At 43.3% G+C, this 18,298-nt stretch overlaps 1 protein-coding gene across 1 annotated transcript; it reads right to left on the bottom strand.

Annotated features, from left to right (window-relative positions):
• Nucleotides 1-1,110: 1,110 nt before the first annotated feature.
• On the bottom strand, nucleotides 1,111-16,327 carry LOC137095550 (serine/threonine-protein kinase PDIK1L-like). The gene is made up of 2 exons (XM_067462334.1): nucleotides 15,986-16,327; nucleotides 1,111-2,964 (listed from the first exon to the last, which is right to left on the bottom strand). Exons 1-2 carry the CDS (start codon nucleotides 16,268-16,270, stop codon nucleotides 2,224-2,226), a joined length of 1,026 nt encoding a protein of 341 aa, XP_067318435.1. The 5' UTR covers nucleotides 16,271-16,327; the 3' UTR covers nucleotides 1,111-2,223.
• Nucleotides 16,328-18,298: the final 1,971 nt, after the last annotated feature.

Genomic DNA, 18,298 nt, shown 5'->3' with positions numbered 1-18,298 from the left:
GAATCATCAATGACTACCAATCTCTTACAGCTCATATGCTTTTGTTTGACATGCATATTACGGAAACTGCTGAATGCCAGGATATCTTTTACAACTGCCTTTCTACTCATTACATAATTTTGTCTCTAAAGGCACACTGGTGCTTTAAAGAGTAAGGAGAATATTTACCTAGCCTTACCTCTGCTGTCAAAGGACGGGCATGACCCTGGGAAGCCAGCCAGAGACATTTCAATTGATAGCAGTTGACATTCCCCTTTGTGACATTATAGGTTGTTAGTCAGATTTCTTCAAAAAAAAAGCTTTAAATCTAAATGTTTCCTAAAGGTCTTATAAATGGTTCACTTTGCAACCCTTGGAGTCCTGGAAGTAAGTCTCACAGATAGCCTAAGATTTGCTGCTGGGTCAAAGGATAAAGGATTGCTCTGTACAACTATATAGTGAGCAAAGCGATATATATTTTAAGTCACTTGAAAGGCATCTTCTTCAATATGAGTATTTCTATTAGAAATAAAATCAACACATTTTCTCATTGTAATCATGTAAGGATGGCAGGGTATGTTCAGTTCCAGTGCACTTGATGAGAAAACAAAGGTCAGTTCACTTTCTGGTTTGAAGGCTGTAGTTGATAGCATCAGAACTGTTTTAACCTAAACATTCAATCCATTTTCAACAACAAATGAACACACACATGGTTTTGTTTTCCACTACAGAAGTTCCCTATTTACTCCTGAATCAGAGTTTTGCTCCTGTCTGCAGTCAAGCAGAAACAAACTGAAAAGTGCAACTCCTTTTATCCCAGACACAGAGAGCAAGGTGCAAAATTCACACCAGGAACCTAGAGGAGGGGAAGGCTTCTTAGTACTTCAGAGCAGAAGCCAGGAAAGAGTAATAGCTTCAGGAGGAAAACATACTAGCTGTGACCTGGTACGCATGGAAAACAAGGACAGCAGGAGCACAAAAATGCCACAATGGATGAGAAAAGGGCACACTGACCGTATCACCTCCATACCCTGCTCTTTGTGCTTGGGGCAGCAGAATTGTATGTTCTGTATCTATTGTCAATAATGTAAGGGGGGGGGGACTCAGCACAGAACAACAAGTAAAATTATTTTGTGCAGAACCACTCACCCACCAAAATTGGCAATATTTTATCAGTAAAGAATGTGGGGAATTCAATGATACACAAAGGTTTCAGAATCTATCTTCTTTCTGATGAAAATGAAACAAATATTCTGTCATAAAGACCACTACTACCAAGCAACCAAAATAACATCTACTAAAAGGGCAACAGTTAACACAACTAGTCTCTATGCCAGGACAACAAATAAGATGGGGCATACTTCCAAAGATTTCCACAGAACACTGAGATTTCTTTTTTATGATTTACATTTATTTTTTTAAGTTATCAAGTAGGTACTCTGAATTAAATAATGCTCTATCTCAAATGGAAGAAACAGGGATATTTAGAGATTATGGTCTAACAAAGAGCTGCTCCACTGCCTAGAAAAACGAAGCCAAAAGAATAATGACCTAACCAAGGTGCTGGCATTCAACAACTGGAATATGATATCATACTGCAGTCTTCCAGCCTAAGAGATTCTCTCCACAGAAGCCCAACATTTGAATCAGAGGTTCCCTTTGAATCTCATTTGTTTGCCACATTTTATGCTACCATGTTTTTTCTCTTTAGATGAAATGACACACTGGTAATATACTAAGGGTTCATGGATGAGCCACAGTTACCCAAATTCTATATGAGACAATATAAATAATGGGCATATTTTGACCATATGGAAAATGGAGGGAATCAAGTCACCCATACCGACATAAATATATACATATTTGCTCTACAAAGCTGAATGATTTGCATTGCCAACATACAAATCTTTTCTTCTGTAGGCATTCCAAACCTGCAGCAGGAAACTGAAATGTACGAAATATTCCATAAGGTATTCCTCGAAAGCAGCCATTTAATCTGCCCCATTTCCTGGTCAGGTGGATATCACAATGGCAGTGGCTTGGAAATAATACATATATGGGTAATGAAACCAGAATGGCTACCTTAAGCTTAGTTTACAAAACTCAAGAGAAATGCAATGGGAAAAGATAAAGATGGAACCTTGACATGTTACATTTGTCTCAGTCAGGTTTTTTGCCTCCACAAATTGCTGCACCATTGTTACAGACATAACTCTGTCATGACAGGGAAAAGTACATTGGAGGTCACGTGTCCCAACTGCTGTCTTTAAAAGCAATTTTGACTAACCGGAGTTCTAATTCAAAAGCATCTGGGCGATCTTGTGGGTTAGCAGCAAGCATTTCCTTAATGAGCTGTTTCATGAGAGCATTCATTGTCTTTTTTTTAACAGGAATGTGCAGTTCCATTTTCGGATTTTCTAGCAACGCTTCTCCGACAGGCACAATCTCAGTCCCTTGCCTGACATAGCTTCCCAGCAGCTCTTTCTTTGTCTCTGTGTCTATGAAAGTGATCCTTTCCAACATTGCCCAAATTATAATCCCCAAGGCAAAGATATCTGCTTTTGCTGTATAATGGCCTTCCCAAACTTCAGGAGCCATATAGAAGTCTGTACCACACGCTGTAGAAAGAAAACACTTGTTGACGTTCACGGGCTCTTCGGGGTTTTGTCCTGAAGCAGAGCAAACCTTGCTTAGTCCAAAATCTGCTACTTTCAAAGTAGGTTCTAAGTCACTAGCATCCGTCCTGCTCTGGGAAATCAAGATGTTGTCAGGTTTGAGGTCACGGTGGATTATCTGGTTTTTGTGCAGGAAAGCCAGGGCACTGCTGAGCTGAAGCATAAAGCTAGTATTGGTCTTCCGGCTTGGCTTTCGGGATAGGAGGTATTCATTCATATCGCCGCCATCACAGAAATCCATCACAAACCAAAGGTAGTAGGCGCTTCTGGGATCAAAAGCAATTTCACCTTTCAAAGAAGTCTCCACAAGCTGTAATATAGAACATTTCATAGGTACGTTCAGCAATTGTGATTCAATTGAGAAAGCAACTGAATAAACAAAACCCCAATGTTCCATATTTTAGTGTATACATTAGAATATGCTGATGACATGATATTATTGTCATACTTGCAAGTTGGGCTACTTAGGTTGCTGAGAACCTATTAACTCCTATTAACTCCTATTATCATAAGAACTCCCTAACTATCAATAAATCGAAGTGAAAAAAAGAATGGTATTTGACAAATGACATAATAGTCATAGATGGCTTCTGGATGGTGAACCAATAGAGCAAGTTCGCACTTTTATGTACCTAGGAGTAGTTTTTTTCCGAGACCGGTTCCTGGCTCCCGCATCATCAAAGGAACTCAGCCAGAGTGAGAGCAAGGAAAAATCAACTGCTTAAATTAACAAATCATAGTCAACCAGGATCCTTAGACCCACTTCTTAAAGTATATAAGGCTAAGATTACCCCTATATGGAAGTCTGGGGCCTAAACCAGGTATCATCATTAGAACAATCTCAAGCACAGCACCTCCGTAACTTTCTGGGAGCGGACAAAAGGACCCCAGCTGCAGCAGTGAGAGCAGAAATGGGAGTATACACAGTTGATGGTTTATCCAAAATTAGGACATATTTAAAAACTAAATGGTTAAAACTAAATGCCATGGCAAATGATAGACTACCAAAACTATGACTGATAAAATCAACATCAGTCCTCTTGGCTAGCTCAACTGACAAAATACATCAGGAGCTGTGGACTTCCAACTCTATATCCAAATCTCCTAAAAGAACTAGATCCAAAAATAGTGACACAACTAATATACGATATAGAGGATCAGAAAGACATTGCTGCCCTCAGTAAAGCGGGCTCACTGAAATGGCTAAGTCACTTCAAACATACTTTTCAAACAGCTGAATACCTAAAGACAGAAATGCCTAAACATCTCAGGAGGGTATTCACTAGAACCAGATTTGAACAGATGGATGCAATGGTTAAACATGGAAGATTTAACCAGGTTCCATATAACGAACGTTTTTGTATCTGTGGGGCGACAGTTGTATTTTGTACAAGAAAGAGAGAAATCAATATCTTGGACCATTCATTACACAGAAGATTCATTGGGATCCCCATATCAAAACTACATTCTTAATGGCTGGCCAGAATGCTAAGATAACACACCAAACGGCCCCTTTTCTACATAAAGCAATGCAGCTGAGAACTGCGTATTTGGAGGCAATTGGGGTAAACTGTAGTGGTGATGCAAATATATGTCTTTTATGGTTAGTGGACTAATCAATAAACTTTACATGTGAGTGTACACATTTGAATTATTCCTGCTGCACTCATTAACTTAATTTCTTCTTTAAAAAGTATTTTCAAGAGACATTTACTGACGGTATGAATCAACAGCGATCATCAAGTCAATTCAACCAACCCCTTCAATGAGAACGTAAGCTAAGTTCAAATGCTATATCATACCATAGATTCTGCTAAATGTTGTGTAGAATTCAAACCATGGTTTGAAATGCCAAACATATGAACAAATAAAGGTAAATGCTAATTTTCCACCTGCTCAGCATTATATGGTGCAAATATTGGTACTCTTGGACCTCACAGCTGTGTTCGACACCGTGGACCATAACTTGCTGATTCATTGATTGGCTATTAGGCCTGGGTAACAACGCAAAAAATTGTTTCTAAAATCGATTTGTAATTGGGGTGTTTTTTTGTTTCGATATTTAAAATAATTACAAAATTTTCCAAAAAAAAAGTTCGGTATTTACGAAATTTCGTAAATATTTACAAAACATTTTGTAAAGATGGCGCCCTTTTTTTTCAATATTTTTTAAATATTTTTTAAATTTAATTATTAATTTAGTAGAATAGGGAGGAGAAATTATTATTGAGGGAAGGCAGGCACTCACTCTGGCGGGCCCTCTCGCTCGCCGCTCGCCCTCTCGCTCGCCCTCTCGCCCTCTCGCTAGGATGGGTTCCTTCCAGGAGGGGCTCTTTTTCCCAGGCTGCCAAACTACAACTCCCAGGATGCTACAGCATTGAGCCAATGAAAGAAAGAGAAGGAGACCTCCCTCTCGCCCTCTCGCTCGCCCTCTCGCTCGCCCTCTCACTCGCCCTCTCACTCGCCCTCTCGCTCGCCGCTCGCCCTCGCCCTCTCGCTCGCCCTCTCACTCGCCCTCTCACTCGCCCTCTCGCTCGCCGCTCACCCTCTCACTCGCCCTCTCGCTCGCCGCTCGCCCTCGCCCTCGCCCTCTCGCTCGCCCTCTCGCTTGCTCAGCCGGCGCCGAGAGAGGAGAGCTCCCAGCAAGCCAGGCGGCCATCTTACGTATTTCCGAAATGGACGGAAATACAAAATTTTTTGGCGCCTGCCGTTTCGATATTTAAAAACACTTCCAGGTTTAAAAATAAGTTTTGTAATCGTTTTGTAATTCAAAAATTAACGAATTTTTTAACGAATTACGAATTAACGAAACGAATTGCCCAGCCCTATTGGCTATGTCTGGTGTACGAGGCTTAGCCCTACAATGGTTCAATTCATTCCTCTGGCCACTTGCTGAACTGGTGTGGAGCTTTGGCATAGTATGCAGATGATATCCAGCTACTCTTGCATCTCGAACCTGGGACAACCGCAATTCCTGAGAACTTTAGGCTGTGTTTGGACGCAGTGATGAGTTGGCTGTGAGCGAGCAGACTAAAAGTGAATCCTGCTAAAACTGAGATACTCTGGCCTGGCCAGCCACCAGAATTAATCCAGTCTCTGCCTGATTTCGATGGGGAAGCTCTGGTTCCGTCTGCCACGGTTAAAAGCCTTGGAGTTGTGTTGGACTCATCGCTGACGAAGGAGGCCCAGATCACTGCCACAAGTAAGCAGGCCTTTTTTCATCCTCGACAGGCAAGGAAATTGGTATCCTACCTTTTGGTAGAAGCATTGGCAACAGTAATCCATGCAACAGTCACCACGAGGTTGGACTATTGCAACGCCTTATATGCCGGCCTTCTGCAGTCAACAATGCAGAAGATTCAGATGGTCCAAAATGCAACGGCCAGGCTGCTAGCGGGATCATCTATAAGATCCCATATTACACCGATTTTGCAACAACTGCATTGGCTACTAATAGAACATCTCCTATATATATCAGGCCCTAGGGAGGTACACCTGGAAGGTACAAGGCATAGAGCTTTTTCGACCTATGCTCCAATTCTGTGGAACTCATTGCCTCCATACATTAGAGCAATGTTGGAATTGCGACCTTTTGTAAAGACACTAAAGATTTGGCTGTTTGGTTGTGCTTTTAAGTAATCAGATCTAATTTGCCAAATAGTCACTGTTGAATATTTTTATGTTGAATGTTTTTATATTGTGTAAATGCTATTTTAGACTGTAAGTCGCTCGGAGCACCTTGGTGGAGAGTGACTAATCTATATCTATATCTATATCTATATATCTATATCTATATCTATATAATAAAGGTGAAAGTTTGTATGTGGCGGACAAAAGTGTGGCGGTGCGATGGGAGGAGTATGTGCCAGCGTTTTGATTGACCAGCCTGAAAGTTCCAACATTCTGATTGGCTGACGCAGTGGTACTATTTGCATATGGTCTCTGATTGGCCAGCTTCAATAGGAGCCCCTGGTGGAGAAAAGAGTTCATGGCAGAAACGGGGACATGAGAAGGAAATTTGCATATGGTCTCTGATTGGCCAGCCTCAATTCCAAGATTCCGAGATGACAAAGAGAGGAAAGGATAAGACCAGAGGGGGCTGAGTCAGACAATTACCAATCAATGACCAATCAAGACAATGACCAATCAAGACCAAACTTGGCACACAGAGCCCCCATGGCCAACTCAACATTCTGGTGATGTTTGAGGGAGACTATGGATGATGGGACATGCAGTACCTTAACTCACTTTCTGAGACTGCTGTGACCCTCATCCAATTGGCACACAGACCCCCCCATGATCAAGACCAAACTTAGCACACAGAACCCCCATGACCCTCTCTCCATCCTGGTGCAGTTTGGAGGACGATGGACCACCGATGATGGGACTCACAGTACCTTCACTAATTTCCTGAGAACACTGCGAGCCATATAAATAACTGATAAACACCTACCTTGATATACAATTCCTTTCTCTAATAACCCGGGCCGCGCCGGATCCCCAAGCTAGTATATAATAAAGGTGAAAGTTTGTATGTGGAGGACAAAAGTGTGGCGGTGCGGCGCTGTGGCGGTGTATGTGCCAGCATTCTGATTGGCCAGCCTGAAAGTTCCAACATTCGGATTGGCTGCCGCAGTGATGCTATTTGCATATGGTCTCTGATTGGCCAGCTTCAATAAGAGCCCCTGGTGGAGAAAAGAGTTCATGGCAGAAACGGGGACATGAGAAGGAAATTTGCATATGGTCTCTGATTGGCCAGCCTCAATTCCAAGATTCCGAGATGACAAAGAGAGGAAAGGAAAAGGTGAGGGGGGGCTGGGTCAGAACACTATCAATACAGACAAAACTTGGCACAGAGCCCCCATCACCCACTCTACATCCTACTGCAGTTTGGAGGAGGATGAACCATGGATGATGGGACTTGCAGTACCATCACTCACATTCTGAGACCGCTGTTAACCTCATCCAATGACTGATCAGGACCAAACTTCGCACATAGACCTCTCATGACCCATTTTACATCCTGGTGCGCGTTGGCCGGGGATGGACCGTGGATTATGGGACTTGCAGTACCATTGCTCAATTCTTCACACCACTGTAACCCTCATCCAATTAACAATAAATACCAAACTTGGCACACTGAGACTCCATGACGCACTCTACATCCAGGTGCAGTTTGAAGGAGGATGCACCATGGACGATGGGACTTGCAATACCTGCACTCCCTTCCTAAGGTCATTACAACGGCCAACAATGATGGATCAGGACCACAATTTACACAGAGACCCAGCATGGCCCACTCTACATCCTGGTGTGGTTTGGAAGAATTTGACAATGGATGATGGGACTTGCAGTCACTTCACTCACTTCCTGAGACCACTGAGACCCTCACCAATGACTAATCAAGACTAAACTTGGCACATGGAGCTCCAATGACCCACTCTACATCCTGGTGCAGTTTGGAGGAGGACAGACCAAGGATGATGGGACTTCAAGTACCTCCACTCACTTCCCAACTACTTCAAAACTCATCTAATGACCAATCAAGACCAAAGTTGGCACACAGAACCCCCATGACCCACTCTACATCCTGCTGCAGTTTTGGAGGAGGGTTGACCATGGATGATGGAACTTCCAGTACCTTATCTCACATTCTGAGACCTCTGGAAACCTCATCCAATGATGGATCCAGACCAAACTTGGCCCATAGACTTCTCATGACACACATTACGTCCTGGTGTTGTTTGGAAAAATTTGGAGATGGATGATGGGACTTGCAGTACCTTTGCTCACTTCCTGAGACCACTGAGACCCTCGCCAATGACTAATCAAGACTAAACTTGGCACATGGAGCTCCAATGACCCACTCTACATACTGGTGCAGTTTGGAGGAGGACAGACCATGGATGATGGGACTTCAAGTACCTCCACTCCCTTCCGAAGATTGCTGCAACCCTCTTCTAATGACTAGTCAAGACCAAACTTGGCACACAGAGCCCCCATGATCCACTCTACATCCTGCTGCAGTTTGAAAGAGGATGGACTTTGGATGGGACTTGCAGTACCTTCACTCACTTACTGCCACCACTGCCACCCTCATCTAATGACTGATAAAGACCAAACTTGCCACACAGAGCCCCCATGACCCACTCTATATCCTGCTACTGTTTGTAGGAGGATGGGCCATGGATGATGGGACTTCAAGTACCTTCACTCACTTCCTGAAAATAATGCAGCCATTATCCAAAGACCAATAAAGACCAAACTTGGAATACAGAACCACCATTACCCACTTTTTCTAATAACCCGGGCAACGCCGGGTCCCCAAGCTAGTATATAATAAAGGTGAAAGTTTGTATGTGGTGGACAAAAGTGTGGCGGTGCGACGGGAGGAGTACGTGCCAGCGTTTTGATTGGGCAGCCTGAAAGTTCCAACATTTTGATTGGCTGATGCAGTGGTGCTATTTGCATATGGTCTCTGATTGGCCAGCTTCAATAGGAGCCCCTGGTGGAGAAAAGAATTCATGGCAGAAACAGGGACATGAGAAAGAAATTTGCATATGGTCTCTAATTGGCCAGCCTCAATTCCAAGATTCCGAGATGACAAAGAGAGGAAAGGAAAAGGCCAGAGGGGGCTGAGTCAGACAATTACCAATACAGACCAGACTTGGCACACAAAGCCCCCATGACCCACTCGACATCCTACTGCAGTTTGGAGGATGATGAACCATGGATGATGGGACTTGCAGTACCATTACTCACATTCTGAGACCGCTGTTAACCTCATCCAATGACTGATCAGGACCAAATTTGGCACATAGACCTCTCATGACCCACTTTACACCCTGGTGTGGTTTCGCCGGGGATGGACCATGGATTATGGGACTTGCAGTTCCTTTGCTCAATTCTTGAGACCACTGCAACCCTCATCCAATTACCGATAAATACCAAACTTGGCACACTGAGTCTCCATGATGCACTCTACATTCAGGTGCAGTTTGAAGGAGGATGCACCATGGACGATGGGACTTGCAATACCTGCACTCCCTTCCTAAGACCATTACAACTGCCAACAATGATGGATCAGGACCACAATTTACACAGAGAGCCCGCATAACCCACTCTACATCCTGGTGCGGTTTGGAAGAATTTGACAATGGATGATGGGACTTGCAGTCACTTCACTCACTTCCTGAGACCACTGAGACCCTCGCCAATGACTCATCAAGACTAAACTTGGCACATGGAGCTTCAATGACCCACTCTACATCCTGGAGCAGTTAGGAGGACGACAGACCATGGATGATGGGCTTCAAGTACCTCCACTACCCAAGACAGCTGCAAAACTCATCTAATGACCAATCAAGACCAAAGTTGGCACACAGAGCCCCCATGACCCACTCTACATCCTGCTGAAGTTTTGGAGAAGGGTGGACCATGGATGATGGAACTTCCAGTACCTTCACTCACATTCTGAGACCTTTGCAAACCTCATCCAATGACGGGTCAAGACCAAACTTGGCACATAGACCTCTCATGACCCACTTTAAGTCCTGGTGTTGTTTGGAAAAATTTGGAGATGGATGATGGGACTTGCAGTACCTTTGCTCACTTCCTGAGACCACTGAGACCCTCGCCAATGACTAATCAAGACTAAACTTGGCACATGGAGCTCCAATGACCCACTCTACATACTGGTGCAGTTTGGAGGAGGACAGACCATGGATGATGGGACTTCAAGTACCTCCACTCCCTTCCGAAGATTGCTGCAACCCTCTTCTAATGACCAGTCAAGACCAAATTGGCACACAGAGCCCCCATGATCCACTCTACATCCTGCTGCAGTTTGAAAGGGGATGGACTTTGGATGATGGGACTTGCAGTACCTTCACTCACTTACTGACACCACTGCCACCATCATCTAATGACTGATAAAGACCAAACTTGGCACACAGAGCTCCCATGACCCACTCTATATCCTGCTTCTGTTTGTAGGAGGATGGGCCATGGATGATGGGACTTCAAGTACCTTCACTCACTTCTTGAAAATAATGCAGCTGTTATCCAAAGACCAATAAAGACCAAACTTGGCATACAGAACCACCATTACCAACTTTCTCTTATAACCCGGGCAACGCCGGGTCCTCAAGCTAGTATATAATAAAAGTCAAAGTTTGTATGCGACATAGGGCAGAGGTAGGTAGGATGTAGGGCGGACGTGTTTAGCAGCTTTCTGATTGGCTGCCACTATGGTGCTATTTGCATATGGTCTCTGATTGGCCAACCTCAACAGGACCCCCCTGGTGGAGAAAAAGTTTAATGAGAGAAACGGGGACATGACAGAGGGAAATTTGCATATGGTCTCTGGCCAGCCTCAATTCCAAGATTCCGAGAGGACAAAGAGATGAAAGGAAAAGGCCAGATGCTGTGTCAGAAAACTACCAATAAAGACCAAACTTGGCACACAGAGCCCCCATGACCCACTCTACAGCCTACTGCAGTTTGGAGGAGGATGGAAAATGGATGATGGAACTTCCAGTCCCATTACTCACTTTCTGAGACTGCTGTTGACCACATCCCATGACTAATCTAGACCAAACTTGGCATATAGACCTCTCATGACCTACTTTACGTCCTGGTGTGGTTTGGCCGGGGATGTATCATGGAATATGGGACTTGCAGTACCTTTGCTCAATTCCTGAGACCACTGCAACCCACATCCAATTACCAATAAAGACCAAACTTGGCACACTGAGTCTCCATGACACACTCTACATCCTGGTGCAATTTGGAGGAGGATGCACCATGGACGATGGGACTTGCAATACCTGCACTCCCTTCCTAAGACCATTACAACTGCCAACAATGATGGATCAGGACCACAATTAACACTGAGAGCCCGCATGACCCACTCTACATCCTGGTGCGGTTTGGAAGAATTTGACAATGGATGATGGGACTTGCAGTCACTTCACTCACTTCCTGAGACCACTGAGACCCTCGCCAATGACTAATCCAGACTAAACTTGGCACATGGAGCTCCAATGACCCACTCTACATCCTGGTGCAGTTTGGAGGAGGACAGACCAAGGATGATGGGACTTCAAGTACCTCCACTCACTTCCCAAGACTGCTGCAAAACTCATCTAATGACCAATCAAGACCAAACTTGGCAGACAGAGCCCCCATGACCCACTCTATATCCTGCTGCTGTTTGGAGGAGGGTGGACCATGGATGATGGGGCTTCAAGTACCTCCACTCACTTACTGAAACCACTGAGACCCTCACCAATGAATAATCAAGACCAAACTTGGCACACGGGGTCCCAATGACCCTCTCTACATCCTGGTGCAGTTTGGAGGAGGACAGAACATGGATGATGAGACTTCAAGTACCTCCACTCCCTTTCCAAGATTGCTGCAACCCTCATCTAATGACCAATCAAGACCAAACTTGACACACAGAGCCCCCATGACCCACTCTATATCCTGTTTCAGTTTGGAGGAGGGTAGATCATGGACGATGGGACTTGCAGTACCTTCACTCACTTACTGAAACCACTGCAACCCTAATCCAGTGACTGATCAAGACCAAACTTAGCACACAGAGCCCCCATGAACCACTCTACATCCTGCTGCAGTTTGAAGGAGGAAGGACTTTGGATGATGGGACTTGCAGTACCTTCACTCACTTACTGAAACCTCTGCCATCCTCATGCAATGACTGTTAAAGACCAAACTTGGCACACAGAGCCCCCATGACCCACTCTATATCCTGCTGCTGTTTGGAGGAGGGTGGACCATGGATGATGGGGCTTCAAGTACCTTCCCTCACTTCCTGAAAACAATGCAGCCGTTATCCAATGACCAACAAAGACTAAACTTGGCATAGAGAACCGCCATTAACCATTTTCTCTAATAACCCGGGCAGCGCCGGGTCCCCAAGCTAGTATATAATAAAAGTCAAAGTTTGTATGCGACGGACGTAGGGCAAAGGGAGGACGTAGGGCAGAGGAGTTTGTGGCAGCTTTCTGATTGGCTGACACTGTGGTGCTATTTGCATATGGTCTCTGATTGGCCAGCTTCAATAGGAGCCCCTGGTGGAGAAAAGGGTTCATGACAGAAACGGGGACATGACAGAAGGAAATTTGCATATGGTCTCTGATTGGCCAGCCTCAATTCCAAGATTCCGAGATGACAGAGAGAGGAAAGGAAAAGGCCAGAAGGGGCTGGGTCAGACAATTACCAATAGAGCCGCACTTGACATCCTACTGCAATTTGGAGGATAATGAACCATGGATGATGGGACTTGCAGTACCATCACTCACAATCTGAGATCGCTGTTAACCTCATCCAATGACTGATCAGGACCAAACTTGGCACATAGACCTCTCATGACCCACTTTACATCCCGGTGTGTTTTGGCCAGGGATGGACCATGGATTATAGGACTTGCAGTACCTTTGCTCAATTCCTGCGACCAATGCAACCCCCATCAAATTACCGACAAAGACCAAACTTGGTACACTGAGTCACCATGACACACTCTACATCCTGGTGCAGTTTGGAGGAGGATGCACCATGGACGATGGGACTTGCAATACCTGCACTCCCTTCCTAAGACCATTACAACTGCCAACAATGATGGATCAGGACCACAATTCACACTGAGAGCACACATGACCAACTCTACATCCTGGAGCGGTTTGGAAGAATTTGGCCATGGATGATGGGACTTGCAATCATTTCACTCACTTCCTGAGATCACTGCTACCCTCACCAATGACTGATCAAGAGCAAACTTGGCACACAGAGTCCCCATGACCCACTCTACATCCTGGTGCACTTTCGAGGAGGACAGACTATGGATGATGGGACTTCAAGTACCTCCACTCCCTTCCCAAGACTGCTGCAACCCTCATCCAATGTCCGATCAAATCCAAACTTGGCACACAGAGCCCCCATGACCCACTCTACGTCCTACTGCGGTTTGGAGTAGGGCATACCATGGATGATGGGACTTGAAGTACCTCTTCTCGCTTTCCGAGACTGCTGCGACCCTCAACAATGACTGAACAACACCAAACTTGGCACATAGACCTCTCATGACCCACTTTATGCCCTGGTGTGGTTTGACTGTGGATCATGCATGGAATTTGGGACTTGCAGTACCTTCGCTTGATTCCTGAGACCACTGCAAAACATCATCCAATTTCCGATAAGGACCAAATTTGGCACACTGGGTCTCCATGATGCACTCTACATCCTGGTACGATTTGGAGGAAAATGGGTAATGGCGGTTCTCATGGACGATGGGACTTGCAGTACCTTCACTCAGTGAAACCACTGAGACCCTCATCCAATGACTGATGAAGACCAAACTTGCCACACAGAGCCCTCAAGGCCAACTCAGCATTCTGGTGAGGTTTGCAGGAGAACAGACTATGGATGATGGGACTTCAAGTACCTCCATTCACTTCCCAAGACTGCTGCAACCCTCATCTAATGACCAATCAAGACCAAACTTGGCACAACAGAGCTCCCATGAGCGACTCTACATCCTGGTGCTGTTTGGAGGAGGATGGACAATGGATGATGGGACTTGCAGTACCTTCACTCACTTCCTGAAACCACAGTGACACTCATCCAAATACCAAGAAAGACCAAATTTGGCACAGAGAGCCCCCATGGCCAACTCAACATTCTGGTGATGTTTGAGGGAGACTATGGATGGTGGGACTTGCAGTACCTTAACTCAATTTCTGAGACTGCTGAAATCCTCATCCAATGACTGAACAAGACCAAACTTAGCACACAGAGCCCCATGACCCACTCTCCATCCTGGTGCAGTTGGGAGGAGGATGGACCACAGATGATGGGACTCGCAGTACCTTCACTAACTTCCTGAGACCACTGCGAGCCATATAAATAACTGATAAAGACCAACCTTGATACACAATTCCTTTCTTTAATAACCCGGGCAGCGCTGGGTCCCCAAGCTAGTTAAGAAATAAAGTGAAGTGAAGTGAAATAACCTCAGAGGTCGCAGTTGTAATTACAGTTCATAAATCCACTTCAAACCATGGCCTCTATTTTGCTGGATATCTAAGAACTATGGGGTAAATTGATAAACACTATCCTTAGCCATGGTTTGATGACAATACCACTGGAAGGTTTGATTTGTCCCTTTGCTAATGATAATGAACTAACACAAAACTGTAGCACACAGTTCTCCAACTATACGAATGAAAGCCACCAACTAATCTAACAAAATGATCAATCTGCACAGTTACAGAAAATGAGAGACTCACTGTTATTCTAAAAGTTATTCCCAAGTGTTCCCAATTTACTAGGCATTAGCTGTTGATGCATATAGAACCCTTAGCACAGTGGTTCTCAACCTGTGGATCCCAGGTATTTTGGCCTACAACTCCCAGAAGTCCCAGCCAGTTTACCAGCTGTTAGGATTTCTGGGAGTTGAAGGCCAAAACATCTGGGGACCCACAGGTTGAGAACCACTGCACTTAGCAGCTATTTTCAAATAACTGAGGAAATTATGCAGCATATTCAATTTGCTATTTTGGCTACAAAAAATCCCACAAAATTTTGTCCGTGATGTCAAAATAAGGGGAAGATATTTCAGAATAATTTGGCATATGGAAGAATGTTTTAAATATTATGCTTGTGAGGGGAACTTTTGATTATAATTATATAATTATATATATCCATTCTTTCTCTTCTTTTTCAAGTGCTGTTACACAATCATGCCTTGAAGTAGTGAACTGTACATGTAACAGATTTTATTACTACTGATCATACCATTTCTTGCTATAGTTATGAGTTTCTCTCGCAAAATATCTTGAAAGGGTTAGTGTAGTTTCTCTTAATCCAATATGTGCCTGAAAGTAGCAATGTTCTTATCACATAAAGCATCTGGACAATCTGCTGATACTTCTCAGTCTTTGGTACAACATTATCTATTGTTTTTGAGTGCTTGCATAGCTCCCCAAACCTAATTCCTCTTTCAGGCACAGATGACGTTGGGGAAAACATAATCGAAAGTTGTCTTTTCAATTGTACACATATCAAGCACCTGCATTACTATTGCTTTACTTGTTTCCATGAAGATTCATATTTATTGGCATGATTTTTCTGAAATGATCTAGAGTTTCTAAAACTAAAGAAACACAGTAAACATATTTCTTCCTAAGCAGCACTTTTACACATGCAAACCTCAATTCTCATTTCCTCTGCTTTATAAATGAAAAGCTCATTGTTATATTTTATTTCTAACTCATTATGTCAACTCTGCTTCACTCAATCCCATTTACCTGTAAATAAAGTGAGGAGTTGGAACCGTGGAACATCTTTTGCATCATACCGTCTTTTTGCAAGATGCATTCCTCAAGATGGATAACATTTGGGTGTTGACTCTTGATGCTGCTAAGTGCCCAAAACTCACGCAGAGCGAGTTCTACATTCTCTGGAGCATGGCACCGAATCTTCTTCACTGCAACATGGGCAGAGGTTTTCCTCACTACTGCTTCATACACCACACCATAGCTGCCATGACCAACCTCCCGTATTAGATCGTACTTTGGCTGGCTACTCACCATCTTCAAAGTCAAGGTATCTAAAAAAAACAAACAAACCCCCAATATAAATAAGATTTTGTGACTGAATTGCTATGATGTTCATTACAAAAGTATCCCACATGGACCAGGTTAAAGATTGTTATGAATGTATATGATCTTGCTCAAACTTGAAAATGCGTGATGATGTTTCCATGTGTCTTGGAAAAATTCCATCAAGTTGGCACACATGAAAATCAAATTCTTTTTAGTGAAGATGTCATTACTTTGGAAATCCTTTTCACAGAAAGCATATGATTCTTCCTCTGGCTCACTTTGAAGTGGGGCTTGAAAACAAAGTTTTTCATTGACTGATTATAGAAGATAATCGCAGACTATTATTTTAATGCTGATGTAACTGCTTACAGTACTACTGATTTTTTCAAATGTATATGTTTTTCATTTTGCATAGTACACTGCGATGCCCGTCTACCAAAAATATAGCAAAGAAATACACAGAAAACAGCAAATACATTAGCATCAAAATGCTGCAAATAGGCATTATGCCTCATTTTGTGATGACCATCCAATTGCATGTCACCATGCATTCCTTTTCTGATGCCAGTGGATGCTGAACATGTAGTAATTTCAGATTACACTACTTATATACCCATATATTGCATTTCCAGCTCTGATCGTTTAACACAAAAGTTTCTGTTTTTCCTACAACAATTTATCAACTACCTTTCAGAAACAGAATGATCACACATTAAAGACAAGAAAGAAAGTAAAAAACGACAAAATGGAAACTATCTTGCATACAAGCTCATACAAGCAAGAAATAAATAATAATGCTTTTTGTATTTCAGACAAGAACAAATGCAGGGGAAGGTACATTTTAGCCTTCACACTAGAAAAGGCTTGGTTTGAGACCTATTGGCAGGAATCAATCAAGCCAGCAACAAATTATGCTGAATCTAAGGAAAGCAACAACAACAACAACATTTTTTATTGATTAGCCAGTTGGCCGTATCAAAAACAGACAGTGCAGACACAACATACAACATATGTATGGTCCTATTAAAATAGAATACAAATATATAGGAATTTATCAAAACCAATGTAACTTAGCCATAGATATATGCATCAACTATCCTCGTTTCCCCTACACTGCACCCCAATCTGATCTATGAACTCTGATTTCCTTTTAGCAGCTTTAAACAAATAAAGGGCAACGTGTGTTGTCAGAATGGGGTTAAAACCAGCCAACAAAAATAAGGTTTTAGCCACTGTATCCCAGCTTATTTTATTGTAAATGAAAGGCCATAAATATTTTTTTCTTTTTCATATAGATTGCAGTTATGTAAAATGTGGTTCAGATTTTCAACTTCAGGGGCTCCACAGATACAGAGTCTTTCTTCATATTGGATATGATTGAATCTGCCGTGTCTCTCCATAAATTCAATTTGTTCAAATCTTGCCCTGGTAAAAGCAGTTCTTAGGCGTCTTGGCATGCCAGCTTTTAGGTATGGTGCCCTCTGGAAATTATGTTTAAAGCGCCCCAACCACTTCAGGGATCCTGTGTTTGACAGGGTGGCTATATCTTTCTGGGCTTCAATATCTAGGACCCTTTGAGTTACAGTCCTTTTTTTCAGCATCCCTGTTCTGGCCTAAGAAGGCAATTTGTAATCCGCAAGTGCGGAGGAACCTTGTTAATTGTTCTGATCAGGAAGCTTGGTTTTGACCATTAGATTGTTCTAAAAAGCACAATTTTGGAAGTCTATTATCTTTGAGATTTTTTATTTTAGACCAGTAATTAAAGACCCTGATTTTGGTGAATCCTTTGATAGAATATATTTCTAGCTCTGCTCTAACTGCAGTGGCGGTGGTCTTAATGTCGACATCAAATATCTGTCTTAGAAATTTAGATTGTTCTTATTCCAGTATTGGGAATTTGCTTAGGCCCCAAATTTCAACTCCATATAGTATCATGGGGACATTTTTTGCTTTGTAAACTTTGATTATCGGAGATAAAGATCTGGGATATCTATGGGATAGCAATCTTGCCAGTGT

The sequence above is a fragment of the Anolis sagrei genome, chromosome Y, assembly GCF_037176765.1.
Source record: "Anolis sagrei isolate rAnoSag1 chromosome Y, rAnoSag1.mat, whole genome shotgun sequence".
NCBI classification, from domain to species: Eukaryota; Metazoa; Chordata; class Lepidosauria; order Squamata; family Dactyloidae; genus Anolis; species Anolis sagrei.
The sequence above is the reverse complement of the archived record's forward strand: the minus strand, read 5'-3'. Positions and strand labels throughout refer to the sequence as shown.